General features: G+C 39.0%; 1 protein-coding gene across 1 annotated transcript in view; it reads left to right on the top strand.

Annotated features, from left to right (window-relative positions):
* Nucleotides 1-20,956, top strand: part of ESRRG (estrogen related receptor gamma) — a 242,584-nt gene that overhangs the window by 214,837 nt on the left and 6,791 nt on the right. Inside the window, exon 6 of the mRNA XM_052653923.1 lies at nucleotides 14,039-14,308. Within this exon, the coding sequence (XP_052509883.1) occupies nucleotides 14,039-14,308 (270 nt within the window). The remainder of the gene's footprint in view (nucleotides 1-14,038; nucleotides 14,309-20,956) is intronic.

Genomic DNA, 20,956 nt, shown 5'->3' with positions numbered 1-20,956 from the left:
TGTTTCCTTTTAACTTGGCCAGTTATCCAAATCAGGGCAGTGTAGAGAAGAAGGAGGGGAGGCAGAGAGGAATCGGAGGGGTTGCCTCTGTTGTCAGTGAGAAGATAACTGGTAGCCTCCCCGGTGGATCGTGTGCCAAGCTGTAATGACTTAGCTCTGCTTGAGCCAGCAAACACCAGCCGTGAACTTGGGAGTAAATATTCGTAAACAGATCTTCATTAGCCCCAGAGAAAAATCATGTGAGAGCCTGACTTTAAACTGAACTCTCAGGGCTAGAAATTCAGAGTTGCTGGTTTTCCTTGCGGTCTGGAGCACAAATTATGCCCGGATTTTTAAGCATAGATAGTGATAATTTCTAATATTATTTGAATGTGGAGTCTCAGGGTCAGGGTGCTATAATTTCACATCTATGACATGCATCTCATGGATAACATATTTCTTCTACGTTCTTTCATGAATACATATGACGCTTTGTTTTTAATAGGCTGCACTGTAAATCCTTTAACTTGCGTTTATGCAGAAGACCTCTTAGTTTTCTGTGCTTTTTTTTTCCTGCCTCTCCTCTTTCTAGGGCATATGTTGGAGACACTGAAATGTAGTATCTTTCTACTTAGGGAAAAATCAAGAAAAGCACACCTTAAGATTTTCTCTCTTTTTCTGCTTCATGTATAAAAAGTAAAAGTGAGAAAAGGGAAGAAATAAATTTTAATTCCATAAACAACAACAAGCCTCTCATAAGTAGTGCTCTTGTTGAGATTTGTGTTTCTATATCGAGGGACTTAATTTGGTATGTTAAAAAAGATTTGAAGGCATGTTATATAAAATTAATAAAGAAATTAGAAGTGACTTTCTCTTAGAGATCCCAGAGAGAATCAATTCTTGATCCTTTAAGTGAAAGCAAGCAAGAAGATCGCAATGTTCTGTTCTTTGGTATTTGGAAGTGGAAATAAAATTTGCACATTTTTGGGTGAGCTCAGGGAATTAACTCAGTCTTTCATGATGCCAACATCATTCTGTGGCTTCAGGTGTGTGGATGTAGCCTTCACAAATGGAAAAATGGTGTAAAAAAAAGACTCTTGTGACTTAATACCCTAAGTCATAAGCCAGCAACTGTGCCTTCGTTAATGCAAGCAGGTGCATTGGGAGAAAGTTTGAACACTTACCTTCCTTGAATGGGCAGCATGTAATCCAAAATCAAATCAGGGTGGATAGATCATTTCTTCTTTCCTTCTAATTTTTCATTATGTTAACTCATTTAGATATATGTAAACTATACATCTGTAGTTTCATATATATATATATATATATATATATATACACACACATATACATATATATATACGCACTGCTGCTGCTAAGTCGCTTCAGTTGTGTCCGACTGTGCGACCCCATAGACGGCAGCCCACCAGGCTCCCCCGTCCCTGGGATTCTCCAGGCAACAACACTGGAGTAGGTTGCCATTTCCTTCTCCAGTGCCTGAAAGTGAAAGTGAAGTCGCTCAGTCGTGTCCAACTCTTCGCGATTCCATGGACTTCAGCCTACCAGGCTCCTCCATCCATGGGATTTTCCAGGCAAGAGTACTGGAGTGGGGTGCCATTGCCTTCTCCGATATATATGCACACCTATGTGTATATATATGATATATAACCAGTTTATTTAATATGTATAAATATATATGTATATCCTACAACAGCTTATTTCTGTTTTATCCAATGTGTGGAATGTGCTTTTAGATTCTTCAATATCAGAATATTATGTGTGTCACATATAACAAGACAAAGCAGCCATGGCTAACTTGCTATTTATAGATTTCCTTTAATGATTGAATGTTCCTATTAGAAGTGGTTCATCTTTTTAAAAAGTTATCACATTTCATGCGTGGGCAAAAGACAAACTCACAAAAATTTATTTTTAATTTAAAGTGTATTTTGGGGTCAGAAACACAGTTTAAAAATCAAATATTAGGATTTATAAAGGAAGGTAAAAAATGCCAATAATGTGCTGTTGTTTTAAAAAACAACCCAAAATTATAGTTGGGATTGTTTCTCCAGCAATTCTAAAGAGGATTAGGGGCACATCTCTCTCTTGCTAAACTCTGACAGATGATATGCTTTATTGATAACATTGTTTAGTTTATTAAAATTTTGAATTGTAAAAAAAATGTATTTGATCTGAAAATTTGTGTTAGCAAAATTCATCTTCTTGCATTTCTCACCATGTCCCTATTTTAAATGAAAAATTATGGTTTCCAAGAAACCTAATAGGTGTGTCCATAAATGCAGACTCTCAGCTGAGTATGTACAAAAAAATGGAAAAAACAGAGTTCATAAAAAGTAATGTGAACCAACTACCCAACTTATTAAAGGAATTTTTTGACCTCCTGCTTGACTTCCTCAAGGTCCAGACTGACTTTTTCTTAAGTTAGACGGATCCTCCTTCACTTGCCCAGAATATTTGCCTAGGGTTGTTTCTAGCTATGCTTGTTCCTACAGCAGGTGGAAATAGTTTCCCTTCAAAATGATTGCATAAGAATGGATGTACAAACCAGTTTGATAAACCTGAAAGTTGTCTAAGTGGCATTTAAATTACATTAACACCTACTTGTGCAGTCACAGTGAAAGGTCGTAACCAACAAGTACCATCTTCACTGTTGTAAATGCCTAATTTGCTGCTTTCAAGTGGGAAGCCACCTCACTCCCTCATGCTGCCCAATGGCTGTCATGTTGCAAATACTTCTGACAAGTGAGTATTAGAATCCATTGTTCTAGAATGGACCGAGAGGGAGTTGCCATATCTGAATGTGTTTTTATTGCATTGCCTTTTCTTTGCTGTTTTTGACTCAAGGAAAGGAAACTCATAATGAATAAAGAAAATACAGGATTGCTCAATCTGCTTGCTATTTTTTTAAAGTGTAGAAAGTGCCTTTATCAGTGACTTTGGCTTTATCAAAGCTATGGCTGCTATCCAAAAATCTACAAACAATAAATGCTGGAGAGGGTGTAGAGAAAAGAGAACCCTCTTACACTGTTGGTGGGAATGCAAACTAGTACAGCCACTATGGAGAACAGTGTGGAGATTCCTCAAAAAACTGGAAATAGAACTGCCGTATGACACAGAAATCCCACTGCTGGGCATACACACTGAGGAAACCAGAATTGAAAGTGGCATGTGTACCCCAATGTTCATTGCAGCACTGTTTACAATAGCCAGGACATGGAAGCAACCTAGATGTCCATCCACAGACGAATGGATAAGAAAGCTGTGGTACATATACACAATGGAATATTACTCAGCCATTAAAAAGAATGGTTCTAATGAGGTGGATGAAACTGGAGCCCATTTTTTTTTCACAGTTTACTTTTTATTTTTATTTTATTTTGCTTTGTAATACTGTATTGGTTTTGCCATACATCAGCATGAATCTGCAACAGGTGTACACGTGTTCCCAGTCCTGAACCCCCTCCCGCCTCCCTCCCCATCCCATCCCTCGGCTTGAAACTGGAGCTTATTATACAGAGTGAAGTAAGCCAGAAAGAGAAACACCAATACAGTATACTAACACATATATATGGAATTTAGAAAGATGGTTACGATAACCCTGTATGCGAGACAGCAAAAGAGACACAGATGTATAGAACAGCCTTTTGGACTCTGTGGGAGAGGGAGAGGGTGGGATGATTTGGGAGAATGGCATTGAAACATGTATATTATCATATGTGAAATAGATCACCAGTCCAGGTTCGATGCATGAGACAGGGTGCTCAGGGTTGGTGCACTGGGATGACCCAGAGGGATGGGATGGGGAGGGAGGTGGGGGGATGGTTCAGGATGGGGAACACATGTAAACCGATGGCTGATTCATGTCAATGTATGGCAAGACCCACTGCAGTATTGTAAAGTAATTAGCCTCCAATTAAAATGAATAAATAAGAATTTTTATTTTTCTTTTTAGATGATATCACTCCATTTGGGGCCTTTCTAAGCTTATAGCCAATGAGAACCAAGTATCTATACAAGTGGGGTTGGGGTGGGGAGACAGTTGGGGGGTTGGAATTGGTAAATTGGGTTTTGTAAGAAAGTCTTAAATAAAAACTCATTTATAAAATGTCAAAAAAAAAAAATACAGGATTGCTCAATCTGCTTGCTATTTTTTTAAAGTGTAGAAAGTGCCTTTATCAGTGACTTTGGCTTTATCAAAGCTAGTTTTGGAGTCTCCTAAGAATTTATGTAAAAACTGTAGACATACAAATTTTTATTCCGAGTAGAAAGAGGCAGTGAGCTTTTTCTTTCATTCGTGACCTAAGTCAGGCTTTCAGAGAATTAAAATACTAGCTCCAGATAATAAATTTACACATTGTCAAAATAATTACACAACTAGGGTAAAGTAGAGAAATTAATTACAGATACTTGTAAATAATAAAAAAGTCATGACATGATCCTGGAATCTGTTGTGAATGGTTATTTGTAAATATAGGAGAACGTGGTTAGGCAGTATGATTAAAATGTCAACGTTAATTACAAATTCAAAAAGAACTGGCTGAGGTTGTGAAATTTAGGCAGAACTTTATCAGAGTTTAAGTGGCTCCAGAGAAAATCCTATATACTAGATAGGCACTTACAGGCAAAGAGCTTTATGTATAATCAGTGCCTTAATAAACACTTGTTGAATTATAAAGAAAACATTAGGCAGTTTTTTTGTGAAGTGTTCACATATTTGAGGGGTTGTAGGTGGTATCTGGAATATTTATTTATTTAGCCTCCCATTCTTGTTGAAAGCCAGTCCATGAGTTGTTAAGGAATTTTCTATCCATTCATTCATTTGGCATGTATATATTGAGCACATGCTACATGGCAGGCAGTGTTGGAGGTGCTACGGATACAGCAAGGAGCAAAGAAGAGACGGTCTCCACTGGTAAGAGCTCAGAGATCGTGGAAATGCACAAGAAGGATATGGATATACCTGTTGGGCAACACGTCATCACCCCCACTCCCTCAGTTGCTTATGTCTTTACCTTGAGCTCCACTAGCCTGTTTTGCAGCTCACAACTGTCACTGCCACTGGATGCTGCACGGGAACAGTGATAAGGACAGTAGGGATGGAAAGACACATATGCACTTGACATTAGGCATTACAGAGAACACTTGGTGATAGATCCCTGAGAGGCTAGGGGTTAGGCAGCGGGTAGGTGGTGTTGCTCTTAATCTGGGAGGTCGTGAAGGTGTGGGGTTTGACATGGGGGTTGGGAAAATGGTCTCAGTTTTCAAGGTGTTAAGCCATCCACAGAGCACTTCCCAGGTGAGAAATTTTCAGGACGTATGGAAGGAAGGGATGAGAAAGGCCACAGAGTGAAAGAAATTTCATCTTTTTTTTTTTTTTTTTTTTTTAAAGAAATTTCATCTTGTGCCAGAAAGTTTCAGTTTTGTCCTTCAGGAGATGTGGAAGCCAAGAAAACATTTGTTATCAGTGAATAGCAGAGTTAGCTTTCGTATTCAATAGAATGTTCGAATAACCACAGGTAGGATAGAAGTGGGAAACACTAGACCTAAGGATTTGTGTATCCTTTATCCCAAAAGAGAAGATGGAGACCCAAACCAAAACCACAGAGGAAGAAAAGGAGACAAAATGATGGGTCCATTTGGGAGGATGCGTCCAACCAAACACCCATCTTTCTTCCTCTGCATTTATTGGGTTGGCCAAAAAGCTCATTAGGGTTTTTCTGTGAGATGGTATGGAAAAAACCGAGTGAACTTTTTGGCCAGCCCAATGCATTCAGTGTGAGCCTTCTTTGTGGTACCTACCTACTTCACCTCGTTGTGTACTCCTCTTCATTTACTAAACTGGAAAGTCTGAGAGGGCAGGAATTGTATCATCTTGTACAATATTAGTATCATGGTTATGAGCACAGTGTTTGATTCATCATAGATGCACTAAGTATCGATTGATTAGAATTGTGTTAGGGTGGAACCACTGAAAACCTGAATGATGTAGGACTGGACCCAAACTTTGGGGAGATTGTTCCCACCTTCCATTTTACGGGTGAGAAAGCAGGAATCCCAGGAGCTGAGTCCCATGGCTAGTTGGTGGCAGAGTTGCCATCACATGTTAGGTTGATTTACTCCCAATCTGGTGATCTTCATCAGAGGTGCTGATTACTGCCCACACAGGCTTGTGTTTCATGTCAGCAGCTTTCCGTTTGTTATTCGGAGTCAGGCGGCATTGGGGCTGGAAGATGCTTCAGAGATGTTTGGTCCTCATTTCACACTGATAGGTGAAGGATCAGCTATGGGTCTGTATTGGTTTGCTCTGCGTGTGTGTGCGTGCGTGCACAGGCTCAGTATTGTCCGACTCTTTGAGACCCCATGGACTGTAGCCCACCAGACTCCTCTGTCCATGGAATTTCCCAGGCAAGAATACCGGAGCGGGTTGCCATTTCCTTTTCCAGAGGATCTTCCCGACCCAGGAATCAAACCTGAGTACCTTGCATTGGCAGGCGGATTCTTTACCATTGAGCCACCAGGGAAGCCAGCAGTTTGTTTGGGCTGCTATAATTAAGTACCTCAAACTGGATGACTTAAGCATTTGTCCTACAGTTCTGGAGCCTGGAAATCTGAGATCAAGGGTGTCTGGAAGGTATCTTCCTTCTGAGGATCTGTCCCATGCCTTTCTCCTAGCTTCAGGTAGCCTGCAGCATCCCATGGTTTGTGGATGATAATATTCTCTCTGTATATCTTCACTTTGTTTTCCTCCTGTTGGTGTCTGAGTCTGAATTTCCCCCTTTCAATGAAGTTGTCATCAGATTAGATGAGGACCCACCCTAATGACCTCATTTTAACTTGATCATCTACACAGACCTTATTTCCAAATAAGGTCACATTCAAAGTCCTGGGATTTAGGATTCCAACAGCTTTTGGAGGGCAGTGATTCAACTTAACAGCAGGGGCCAAGTTAACACCCTTGGTCATGGGGAGAGATGGAAGCAGCACCCAGATCCCCAGACCTCAAGGTCACTGCTCCCCACACCACAGCCTCTTCCCTCCTCTGTTACCCATAGCAGTAACCCTTAGCTTTTGAATATTTGACATTAAAAGTTTGCTACATACTCTTTAAAAGTTTGTGGAAATGTCTCCCAGCTTTAAAGATCCCCAGAGTTCAAGACAAAGTCGACCTGTGTTTATTTTGAAGGTTTGACTTTTATATCAAGTATTAGACCAAAACTGATGCACACTTCTTGGGAATTTCCTAAAGAGGATAATGCCTGCATATCTGGTGGGGCTGAGCTGATTCTTCTTGGACAACTGTTCTGGCCCCTGTAACACACAAGATATTTCTTGACCAGTCCTACTGGGGAGAGCAAGGTTCCAGTAGTTTCTTTTTTTTTTCCTCCCAAATCAGAAATGCAGCTTCAGAATGTTTTTCCCTCCTCAGTATCTATCTAATTCCAAAGTAAAACTGGCAATACCCTTGAATCAGATTTTTTTTTGAAGAGTCCTATTTTATATATGGTGCAGCCTTTTTTTTTTTTCCTTCATGGCCAAACAACTTTTAGTCACATCAAAAAGGAGAGTTTTCCCAGGCAGAACTTTCTTGTCTTCAACTAGCACCACACACAAAAAAAAGTTGTAAGAAAAGAAAGCTATTAGAGTTTCCTCCTTGAAAGCAGCTTCTCTATCCTTGCCTCCATGACCCCAAACAATTTGTCTTTCTTCTTGGTTTAGATGAAAGGAGAGAACTACAGTTAAGGCTAGCTCAGAGAGGGTTGGGGAAAGACTAAGGGAATTGCTTCAGCTCCTCTGGAGCATTCAGAGATGGTAGGTAAGTGGGATTTACAAAGAGAAGCTGTACCCTCCCTGTAGATGTTCTCTGGATTCTTATTTTGCACTCATCTGCCCCCTCTCAGGCCCTTTTCAAAGTAGGTTGGCAAGTGTTTAAACCTGCCCACTCACAGAAACAAACAAACCAACAAAAAAGTTTGTACCGTCATTTTGAGGCTTTCCTGTGCTGCCACCTGGGAATATTTTTCCTTAGCGCTGTTACACTTTTAATTTTTAATTTTTTTTTTTTTTAAATTTTTCTAGCAAGCTGGACTGGGAAACAAGAAACAATTGCTGGGACTTCCCTGGCAGTCCAGTGGTTAAGAATCTCCACTTGCATTGCAGGGGGCACAGGGTCAGTCTCTAGTCAGGGAACTAAGATCCTACATGCCTTGTGGTGTGGCCAAAAAGAAAACACCACCAAACAATTGCTGAAGAAAGCATCTCACCGGTGCCATGTGGGCATAGGGGCGTGTTGTTGATTGCAATGCCCAGGAGTGGGCTGATTGCTAACATATTTGGCTGTTCACATAACCAGCCTGAGTGGTCAGTGGCCAATTGAACCTGTAAGCTTGGTGAATAGTGGTAATTGTGCCTTGGACTGGTGGATACCACCAGTTCAACTCTCTTCTCTCCTCTTGTAGCTTATCACAGCTATCCAGATCATTGTATACACAGTGGTCAGTTCTGCCATGCAGATATAAAGTAATTTTTGAATCTCAGTTCTGTCTTTCTAATTTTCATGTTTGTCCCATGAAACCACTATTTTAAGATAATGGCTCTGTAAAATATCCATGAACCTTACTTGGAGTATAGAAACAGAACTAAAGAAACAGATTTCTTGTGTTCCACATATGCTGAAATGAGTGATCATATTGGCAAGAAAGGGAGCGATCCCATTTTTGTCAGTTATTCTTACTTTTCACCCAAACCAACTGTGATTGAATTTAAATACTTGAAATCTGGGTCTCAGTCAGGCTAAAAGAATAAAGGTTCAAAGGGTAGCACTGTATGTATCTAATGCTTAGGTACTAATATAATGAAAAGATAATATAATATGGTAGAGAGATAATAATAGAGTGATAATAATTATCTTTTATAAAGAAAATGTTTAAATAAAATGCTGCTGGTAGCACCAAAAGGATATTCCAGGTTTTCAGTTTGGCACTGGTCTATTGGTAGCTGTTTGCCTTGAGCCCCAACTGAGTTCTAGTCCATGAAGTTCATCTCTATGGGAAATAAAGAGAGAAAAGTTCATATATATATATATATATATATACACACACACATACACACAAACCTGAGCCCTGTGTTTTGCGAATCATAGAGGAAATGATGTGTCTGATCCTATTTGAGAAGAACAAGTGACTAGAAAAGAGAGTATCACTGACAAGGCTTATGGATCTGCATTTATTAATAACTAAGACCGAATCTTTGTGCCATTGTTATGCTTTTTTCCTCTAGTTCCTATCAACACTAGGTTTATTTCTATGAGAGTTGAAGAATCTAGCTGATGCCGTGTTGCTCAGTCAGCTTCTTTCAATGAACTCCACTTGTGATCTCAGCGAGTTGTTATGTCATTGTGATATACATGTAATTTTACCATGCTATGCTATTCATTGAAATGTGTCCATTTTTGGTGGGACAGAGACACTACAGTTCAAAAACTGTGAGCAGAGAAATCAATGCCTTGATTAAGTGATATTAACAGACACCCCAAAGATGTAAAAGGCTTGCTCTGTTTCGAGGAAGCAACCAAGAAGAAAATGCCTAGCAGGGGTTAAACCCTAACGCCTTCACGGCAGCCTATTTCTGTCAACACTCTGTTCAGGAAATAAACATTTATGCTTTCTGAAATGAAAGTGTATTTTTGAAGACTAGCCGTCAGATATTTTTTGCCCTTCACACTTTCAAATGCTTAGCCTTTTTGGTAAGTTGACTGCAAAGTGCATCAGTTTGCCAGGCTAAAAATAAATAAATAAAGGTGCTTGACAAGGGCCCACAGTGCCACTGTCAACCTCCAAAGCTTCCAGCAGAAGAAAGCAAGAGGCTTGGCACAAAACATGCTTTCTTCAGGCTTGTTACTTCAAGGGTACCTGCCTCTCGGGAAGCTTTTCAATCGTTCGAAATGATGTTATTCCCAAGCGTCATCTGGTTTATTTGGCGCACACTGTACTGCAGATAAACACGCTACTTAACTGTGGGTTAAGGTAGAGAGTCATTCTGCCTGCAGAATGCCTGAGATACATTAAGTTGCACTGACTCTAGGGTGGAGATGAAGAGAGATCGGAGTTGTCAGCAGTATGCATGGGATGGACTGGAGCTGGGGAAGGAAAAAATGTGCCATGGTATCAGTGTATTTTAAAAAGCTGTAATACAGCTGAACATTTAAAACTATAACCTGTCACACACTGGAGATTAAGATGCCGGGATGTACAAAACATGAAGTGCCCATGACACCACGGCAAAGCATGTTTTATTTCACTTGGCAAAGAGGTTTCTCGCCAAAGATAGCTAAAGGTTATAGATACGAAGGACCTCTAACTTGCAGTCCAGTAGCTATAAAACACCACTAAAGGCCCAGTAAAAGCACAAACAAGTAATTATCATTTGGAGGCAAGCCTGTGTGCACCAATGGAGCAGTCGTGTGTTTTGAGAAAATTCCTTAGACTCAGTTCATTAAGATATGCATTTTCATTTAGCTCTTGGTCACTTACGTTTTTCTACTTTGCTCAGGACTACTGATAAAATTATCACTTCATCCCTGCATCTTTATGAGTGTAAAATAGAACTAGCACTCCTAAAGGCCAGGAAGGAAATTTTTGAGAAATTGATATATTGTCGCTGTTTTGGGTTAGGCTGCCTTAGTGCTCAGGTGAGCACAGCCAGCTTATAACAAGGCTGTTTAACTGTTATCTAAGTATTTGGGCAGGACAGTTCTTTGTGACAGCTTCCAGATTGCAAGGGTTTGGGAGGAAAGGGTTAAAATGTTGGGATCCGGCTATTTCTGGACCAAGAAGAGATGAAAGTCCAGACTTTATTTATATTGTGTAGACCATAGGTTGTCCTTTCCCCTTTGGTTTGGCAAAATTACACCTCCTCTGATCAGCTTGAAATAGACTTGAGGCTCTCAAGCAGACCTTTTGTACTATATCTATCTTTATGTGCTCCCTGACCACCCTCCCCCAAAAAGGAGAACCTTTTCTTTACCCTTTTGCTTGTTTTTATTTCATTAAGAAGTAAAAGGCCAAGTTCGGTTCACATACACACACACACATACCCTTAGAAGGATCAAGTCACAGGATCAACCTAAGAAAATGAAGTTTTATTGTTTTTGGCTTAATTAAACCCCCCAAGAAATGTGTGAAACATTGTCATGGCTGAAAAAAAAAAAATTGTTCATTTGTAAATCACAGGGACAAAGGGGCCCCCATGCAACTTTAAAGTTTCCGTGCACGTAAATGTCGATAGCGTGCCTGCTTCATCATCAGCACTAAATTCACATTGATGCCTCTTTTCTTCTCCGTATTGATCCTTCCATGAGAACGTAGATTTGTATCTGTTAATTAATGCGTCCTGAAACAGCGTTTGTATTAATCAGGCAGATAAGAAAAATTGGATGCCTGCATCCTCCTGACAACCGTAAAAGTGCTGGCCCTGATAAAATCGTGGATGGACCTCAATAAAAAAGTTCCTCCTTCCACTCAATAAACTAATCATCCTGCTTTTAATTATTCGGCAGAAAGATGTGTGGAGATTGGAGAATGTGTAAATCTATTTACTAACAGCAGTGTCTGGGCTGGAGAATAGGGCTGTCACGGGAAGGTGCTGCAGGCTATGCGCTCTGTCCATCTGCTGCTGCAGAAAAACTGCTGCTTGGGAGCATGAAAAGGAACAAGGAAACGAAGGCGAATGGAAATTACCTATCTCCTTTTGCTCAGAACTTCCTAGATGACTATTTTTGCGTCTGTTTTATTTACAAAAGAAATTCCTACTTAGTCTCTTCTTCTTAACTTAGGTATTTTAATTTGCAGGACATCTTTTTCTTACAGTGGGGGAATGGAAAAAAGATCAATATTTGTTTGTTTGATTTTTGTTTTATTTGTTGTAAAACATTCTCACCATGAAAAGGAAATGGAGCCACATCTACTCAGATTCTATCATTATTTTTCTCTTTGTAATCCCTGTTAAAAGTTGTTACATCTCCAATTCTAAGCGGATGTGTATTCCTGTAACCCCATATTTCAGTGACAAAGAAAGAATAGAGAAAAAGCAAAAAGAGACATAGTCAGTCCAAAAGAAGATCAGTTAAGTAATATGTAAGCAACTTGATAAAAAAAATGAAATAAATGCTTTTTACGTGGGCCTTAAGAAAAGCTGGACTAATCCCTCTTGGTGATTTTATTAAACACTTGAAGTGAATGGTACTAAATGTCCAACCACTAGTTTTCTCCAGTGGGCCAGGAAATAATTTCCTTTTCTTTATCATGCTATAGTTGCTACTCTCACAGGAAATATGAATAATTTGTGATGAATAAAAATGATGAAGAACAGTAGCCAAAGGTAGGAGCCTAAGAAAGCTGAACAGAAGTGGGTATTTATGATTTGATTTGGGTAATAGGTTCTAGAAAGGGAGTAATAACAGATTTTATTAGTGGCATTATTAATACTTTCTTCCTTCTGTGGAATTCTTGGTGGCACAATCTAAAATCATGGTACCATTGTCCTCAAAAACCATAGATATGGTTTGTCACCCTTGGAATTCCTGGGCATAACCTTGAAATGAAGGTGAAGTTTTAAGAAACTTTTTTCTTAAGGCAAAAGTAAGCCACTGATCATCAGGTTATCTCCACCAAGACTTCCTTTTAGAGCCTGGATCTAATCCCTCTGAAATTTAAATAGATATCTTTACTCCCAAATAGGTTTAATTGTCCTACTTCATGTTTCCCTCTTGATCCACATTTTCTTTTTAATTTTTTTTTTTTTTTACTTCTGTTTTCTCAAGTTCAGAAGGGACTTTAAACATGTATGTATAAATGCAGACCAGGTTTAGGATTGAAGCAGTCATCCAGGTATTTCAGATAAAAATAGTATATCATATAGCTACACGTATAGAATACATATTATGAAGTAGTGTTTTGCTGGGTTTTATTTTATATTTCTGCAAAACAGAAATTAAGGTACAAGGAAATTATCTTGCTCAAGGTGAAACAGCCAGTAGTTCAGTGGAGCTGATACTGAAGCTTAGGATCTGTCTCTGCTCAAACCTTGTCCATTGCACCTCATGGTCTCCATGTTTAACTTTTTAAATGAGTGGATCCTAATATCAAGAATAAACTGTGGCTTCTCTGTGTGTTGAGGGGACCAGGCTGCAAAGTATTCCATCCTCTTTGATGCCAACAATCACCATTTTAAAAAGGAATTCATGCTAAATGTCAGTGGGGACAGAATATCCAATTAAGAAAGCTCTTTTGGGTGTAATCATACTTCACACTCGCTGTGCTTGTGACTATTACAGAGAAATGGCTCCAAATTGTACTCTATTGTGTGGCCTAAATTGTTGTCCTTTATTTGGGGCTTCTGTTTTGTTTTGTTTGGTTTGGTTTGGTTTTTGTTTTTCACTTTCATGTTGTTTATCAAGAGCAGTTTTTGGAGATGAGGTAGTTGATAGTTCCTATCAAACTATCAAGCCTAGTAAGAGTGGCTCAAATGGTAAAAAATCTACCTGCAATGCAGGAGACCCAGGTTCGATCCCTGGGTGGAGAAGTTTCCCTGGAGAAAAAAATGGCTACCCACCCCAGTATTCTTGCCTAGAGAATTCCAGGGACAGAGGACCCTGGCGGGCTACAGTCCATGGGGTTGCAAAGAGCCAGACATGCCTGAGCGACTAACACTTCCTTCCATTTAAGCCATTCATAAAGACTTCCACTAGAAATCAATTGTATTTCATGATTGCATGGTATTTTCAAGTGAAAGAAAACTACCTCTTATCTATTATATTCCTGTCAGCTGTGTCTAAAATATGGAGCAAACACCAACAAGTTGAAGCTGGTTGGTGCCTTTTACTTTGCCATTGGCAAAATTGCAGGGGAAATTTTAAGAGCAGCTAATCAGTGCTCAGCATAATTTTGAGCACCTATGCAGAAGCTGACTACCATATGAAACTAATGTTGCATTATGATATGATGGCTTTAAAGTAACTTGATCTGCCTATATTCCCATGCAGGCTTCTCCACGCTGTCCCTGGCGGACCAGATGAGCCTTCTGCAAAGTGCTTGGATGGAAATCTTGATCCTTGGTGTCGTGTACCGATCTCTTTCCTTTGAGGATGAACTTGTCTATGCAGACGATTATATAATGGATGAAGACCAGTCCAAATTAGCAGGCCTTCTTGACCTAAATAATGCTATCCTGCAGCTGGTAAAAAAATACAAGAGCATGAAGCTGGAGAAAGAAGAATTTGTCACCCTCAAAGCGATAGCTCTCGCTAATTCAGGTTGGCATATTGACATGGTTCGTTGTTATATTTCCTAATATGTCAGTTCTACCCCTTCACTTACCTTCTTCAGGGATTTACTAGACCCAGCTGTAAATTCTGAGTCAGCAAAATTATAATCCTTGTAGCTTTCTAGGGAAAAGTTAGAAGAAGAAAAAAACCAACTTAAAGGGAGTTATCTTTATTTTATTTGCTTATTAAGGGCTGTGTCCCTTTTACCACCAAGTTGTTCATTAACACAAATCATGGCAAAGCAAAAGTGGCAGTGGTGTAAATGGATGCTCAGGACAATATTAGGTCCTTTGTCTTATTTACACAAGTGAAAATAAGTATGAGTTACAAATGCAGATCATTCCCCTACCCTATAATGCAAATTTTGTGATTGGAATAATATATGTTGTGTTGCTTTTCATTCTGATTATCAGAGAATACTGTTTTCTTCCCTTCTGGAATTCTCTAGCAGTTGAATTCTGCAAAGGAGTAGTTCCCTTTAAAGGTATTACCTATGTAGTAAGGGTTAAGAATTATGAGAATAAACGGTCTTTACATGAGAACTGAAATGTGCTAAAATAGAGAGCAGACTCTGATAAGTAAAAATCATTGGTGCTTTGTTGTTTTTGCCTTTGTGCCTCTCTGGATGCTTGATTGTGATCTTAAGTCTCTCTCATCATTTGCATAAAGTCCAGAATAGATCCCTCCTTAATGACGTGCCGATCTTTAGATACCTGCGTCAATAACACGCTCTGATGCTATGTACCATTGACAGTCACATCGTGCCCCTCCATCTGCTTTTGTTTTGACCCTATCTTTGAACTTTATCTTGGTTGCCGGCCAGTAGTTTTCCCTTTAATTACAAGAAGGAAACTGTCAATAAAATCTGTTAAATGGGATGCAATGAGTGGCTTGAATGGGCGGATGGCTATTTGTTCAAATTCTGCAGCATTCAAGGTATTGACAGTTTGTTTTCTGGGGCCATATGTGACGATCAATCTCAGGCTGGGCTCAGCCGCGCTGAAAAATGAAAAACCAGATTGCTTTTGCTTACTTGTGGATGACGACTTTGTGATTTGGCGCGGTCCTAGTGAGATGAGACCTTCTGCCCAAATTGCCCCCATGAGAGCCAGGGACGCGTGACTGTTTTTAGGAATAATTTTTAATTGATTTTGTAATTAACAGTTCATCTACAATATTGATGCATGAATCCTTGGACTGATAGGAGGGAAATTGTTTTCAACAATGAAGTTGTACTTTGCTATTTGTCTTCATAATGGAGTTTAGCATTTCACACTTTTAATTGTGAATGGACCCCTCTTCCTTAAAATACCACTCGCTTCTCTCCTCCTCCCCTTGTGAAATTGTAAAATATGACTCTTTATGACACGTGGCATCATCGTCACAAACTCTGAAGAAACCCCTGCTGTCTGGAAGACCAAAGTGGGAGATGGGATAGAAATGATCTGAGAATTTATTAGTTGGTATGGACTTCCCATTAAAGCATCTCTCATAATTGGATGAAAGATCTAGTGATGGTTTGGGAAGAATTTTTATTTGGAAATTGTATAGTGGTTCTAATTGAAAACATTTACTTGGTTAATTATTTTTAAAATACAGCCCAGTGTGTTGTATATCTTTTGTGTCTCAAATTGCTTTTTGTGAATTATTAACTAATCATGAATGCTGTGCAATGCTAAAACTTTATCATCAAAATTGCTAAAATTTTGTAATTTTAGATATTAGTTGTATACTTTATGGCTATGGATTATAATTTAAAATACCTGAATTAATTAGTAGCAGCATTTGTCACTGTTGTTTAGAAGTATAATCATTACTATTTTGATATACGATGTTTGAATCCCACATTCTCTTCTGTGAGGGGGAGGAAGTGACCTACTTTTGAGCAATGAGTGGTGATTAGGAACTCTTTAAAGAACTAGTCAGTTTATTTTTCATGTGTTAAGCCAGAAATAGTCAGCAAACCCTCTCTTCTAGCATAGGATTCAGTGGTATGCTACTTCTCCACATCACAGAATTCTCCTGTAAGTAACTGTAACATTTTTCAGCTTCTCAATACCAAGAAAAATTAATAGAATCAGAGTCTGTAATGAAGGAGTAGTGATTAAGCACTATAAGGACTTTTTAATGTCTACATGGTGTCACCTCTCCTTTGTCGTGTAAATATAGCTTTCTCTCATCCATCCAACCTGTAAGGCCTACTGTTTTAGCTTGAGATAAACCACTCAGAAAGTCATTTTGTTTGAGACTGCCAGTATGATGCTGTTTTACTCCATTTTTTAGCCATCATTTGAAGGACATCAATAAAGTCGTAGATTCGATCTTGCTAGGAACCAGTGTTTCTTAGGCTGCCAAACACATCAATGTGAATATATTTTAATACTTCTCATAAACATACCAAAAAGTTTGTAAATTTTTCTTTTCATATTTAGAAATTTTAGATTAATGTAAAAGACTTTCTGTGGAGAAAAAAAATCTACTTTATTGTTATAATATCTCAGCATTCTCCTTCGGGCTGTCGGTGTTAACAACCATTGTCTCATTAATCTAAATTTCAGCTTATTTTAAACACCTGTCTTTATTCAATAATTATAAATGTTGTGCTTATGCTTGGGAAACAGGGAATTGGCTTCCTGATAATGGCTGTCATATTTTTTGTAGCTATGTTTCTGTCACATATGAATTCAGGAATATTTATAACACCAGAAAGCAGTTGAAAGTATATTCCTTGTCTTTAGGTACATAGCCAAAAATCCCAATGTATTGTGAGCTAATGCTGTGATTAGGGCTTCCTTGGTGGTTCAGTGGTAAAGAATCCTTTTACCCATGCAGGAAACACTGGTTCAGTCCCTGGGTCAGGAAGATCCCCTGGAAAAGGAAATGACAACCTACTCCAGTATTTTTGCCTGGGAAATCCCATGGACAGAGGAGCCTGGCAGGCTACAGTCAATGGGGTCGCAAAGAGTCAGCTATGACTTAGCAACTAAACAACAACAACAATACTGTGATTATGATATTCTAATATTTGAAAACTCTAAATAATTATTCCACTTATATTTGAAGGTAAGAAACTTTATAGGCTCATTTCAACTATATATTCTCTATTTTGGATAGAGAACAACAATCTCTTGAGAAATGCTGCTCCCCTGATACATCTTGTGAGATTAAATTTTAAAAGGAGAATCTAGGTCACGATTTGAACATTGGCATTGTGAGGTCCCAGCTTTCTGACACATTAACCAAGAGGTCTTGACTGATCTCTGGAATTCTTTCCATTTGGGGAATTCTGTGACTCTTGAATTCATTTTATGTCTTCATGAGACATAAACAGAGTAAGATAGTACTGTACTGTAAGCATTTTAGGTAAGATTATAGCATATGATTCTATTCTCTCAATTGGTTCTTTTGATTCTTTAGTCTAAGATTTATTGAAAACTATTATCACTAGCCCCAAGGTAATATACTCACTTTAATGCAGTGCAAGATTAAAAGCAGTGTAAGATTAAGAATTACTTTCAGTCCGATCATTCTCTTTGCTTAAGTCACAAGGGCTTCAAGTTCCCTAGCCAGCCCTCACATGCCAACTGTTGCCACTCCAGATCCACCCCCAACCTAGAGCAATTTTAACCCTGGGCTGTTTGAGAATAAATAGAATCTACATGTTCAAGTTGAGTTTTCTTTTTTGCTTAGACACAGTACTTCAAGAGTGTGCATGTATGCAAGGTCGGTTGTGTCTGACTCTTTGTGACACCCATGTCTGTAGCCTGCCAGGCTCTTCTGTCCGTGCGATTTTCCCAGCAAGACTGTTGTAGTGGGTTACCATTGCCTTCTCTGGGGGATCTTCCTGACCCAGGGATCAAACCTGCATCTCCTGTATTGCAGGTGAATTCTTTACCCCTGTGCCATCTGGGAATCCCACTTCTGGAGTAATAACATCAAATTGATATCAAGCTGCAAATGATATTTTGGTCATCAATTTTAAATTATGAGTGATTATCCTCATCTCATGACAATATTTTGTTCTCAAATACAAATGGTATATGTACCGAATGTGGTGTAATTTCAGGGATTAAAAAGTTGATGATTTCTATTGGAGACTGGAATGGGGGCCATATTTAACCAGTGTATTTGGAACCTCATACAAGTTTAGTGTTTCTCAATCTTATTTTTCATGATCACTCGTCTTGTTCAGTCACTCAGACATGTCTGACTCTTTGAGAACCCATGGACTACAGCATGCCAGGCTTCCCTGTCCTTCACTATCTCCCAGAGTTTGTTCAGCCTCATGTCCATTGAGTCAGTGATGCCATCCCAACCATCTCATCCTTTGTCGCCCCCTTCTCCTACCCTTAGTCTTTCCCAGCATCGTGGTCTGTTCCATGTCTTTTCTGAGATGGCTCTTTGCATCAGGTGGCCAAAGTATTGGAGTTTCAGCTTTAGTGTCAGTCCTTCCAATGAATATTCAGGATTGATTTCCTTTAGGGTTGACTGGTTTGATGTCTGTGCTGTTCAAAGGACTCTCAAGAGTCTTCTCCAGCACCACATACTCTCCTTAGGGTAGGCTGTTTAGATATGTTTTTTTTTCCTAATAGGTCCCCAGTGAAGTAATATTACAAATACTGTGTGTAATCTATTTAGGTACTATGTGTGTATGCGTTTTACCTTAAAGCAGAGATTTTTTTCCCTACTCTCCAATTTCAGATTTTTGTCTCCTTTAAGAATGCATGGCTTCTTCTCTGTAAAATCAGGCAGATGAATTAAATAACATCTTATTTCTCCTAACTGGCCTAAAATTTTAGCTCTCAGTTACTTTTAAAAGAGGATAATGACTTGGGTCTTAGATTTCATGTGTGGTGTGTATTTGTGTTGAATGTGTAATAGAGAAATATTAACATCTTCACAGATCAGAACAATTAGTAAAGAGTAAAAACAGCTCTTGAACTCTTTAGTATCTACTGGGTCCTCAAACAGTTTTATTAAAATTTTAATGGAGTTTGCTGATTTGATACACAGGAGACAGTTTTAGCTAATGGACAAGAGATTATCCATTTTTAGTATCTTTCTGTAGACATTTCTATTTTCGTTTTGAGCCTCTGCCAGGAAATCTTTTTAGATTTCCACAATCTGCCTGTTTGGGTAGACATCTCCAGTGTAGTTCTATGGGTAACAGAAGCGAGCTGATAAAAGATGTGAGACTGCTTGAGGACAGAGAGTTGGACCCTGTGTCCCTTGCTATCAATAAGCTGTTTGTTTCACAAATAAGTATATCCCACGTCTTTAAAGTGGTCAGTGAGTAAGACATTACCAAGTGCAGTTTCAGATCTGCCAGCCTAAATTAATATTTTCAGTTTCATTTTGAATTTTGTCCCCAGTTCCTGTATCTTGGGCTTCCCAGGTGGCTCAGTGGTAAAAAAGTCTTCCTGCAATACAAGAGATGTGGGTTTAATCCCTGGGTTGGAAAGATCCCCTGAAGAGGTAATAGCAACCCTACTATAGTTTTCTTGCCTGGGAAATCCCATGGACAAAGGAGCTTGGGAGGCTGTTGTACATGGGGTCACAAAGAGTTGGACACTAGTGAACACATGTGCTTGCTTACGCTTCCTTTATCTTCTTACTCTCTTTGTGGAGTTATGGTATAAAACCACTCGGGAAAGTTACAAAAATAGTTGGAGCCAAAATATTTACCAGATTTTGTAAGAAATTAATATGGATAGGTCTTTTGTGGCAGGTAGAAGTTTATTCTCAACTCTTACCCAGACGAAGCCATAATTAATATTATCACACAAATAAAAAATCAAACTTAATGCCTTTCCATCTCTTCTACTTCTTTTTAGTTTTTGCTCAAATCTGCCATCATTCTTTGGATTATTTTATTTTTGAAGCCATATTAGGAAAGTAGATTGTTTTTTGATTTAATGCAACCCTTATTTGCATATTGTGATCTTTCAAACTCCTATGTAAAAATAGAGCTGGTTCTCCAATGTTTCTTATCATGCTCAATGATCACTGCTGTGTGTTCAGTTATGCCCGAATCTTTGCGACCCTATGGACTGTAGCTCGGCAGGCTGCTCTGTCCTTGGGATTTTCCCAGCAAGAATACTGGAATGGGTTGTTATTTCCTCCTCCAGGGGATCTTCTCCACCCAGGGATCAAACCTACATCTCCTGCATATCCAGTTGGATTAGAGTTGGCCATTGGCAGTTGGATTCTTGACCACTGATCCCCATTATTAGTCAGTTATTAGTTAGTTATTATTAGTTATCTACTTTATATACAGTAGTGTGTACATGTCAAGCCCAGTCTCCCCAGAGTTATTTTTATTTCCAGTATTAGAATTACAAATTCTCTGGGTTAGAAAAGACCTACAAGGTGTTACGATCCACCCCCCTGCTTGATATATGCGCAGCTTCCTTGGTGTTTCTGCCAACTGGTTTTGTAGTCTTGATAGGAATTCCGCTCAACTCACTCCTTTCTAGAAATGACATTTTCATCAGGTTTCTCTCTACCTCTCTCTAGGTCTCTCACCATTTTAATGTAAAACACAGACTAACACGCACATACACATATAAAACCAAATATGTGACTTGAAAGCGTAAATGACAGTTCTGTCCAACTTTTTTTGACTCGATAGATTGA

This window comes from Budorcas taxicolor, chromosome 16 (genome assembly GCF_023091745.1).
Source record: "Budorcas taxicolor isolate Tak-1 chromosome 16, Takin1.1, whole genome shotgun sequence".
NCBI lineage: Eukaryota > Metazoa > Chordata > Mammalia > Artiodactyla > Bovidae > Budorcas > Budorcas taxicolor.
Note: the sequence above shows the minus strand (reverse complement) of the source record. Positions and strands in the feature narration are given on the sequence as shown.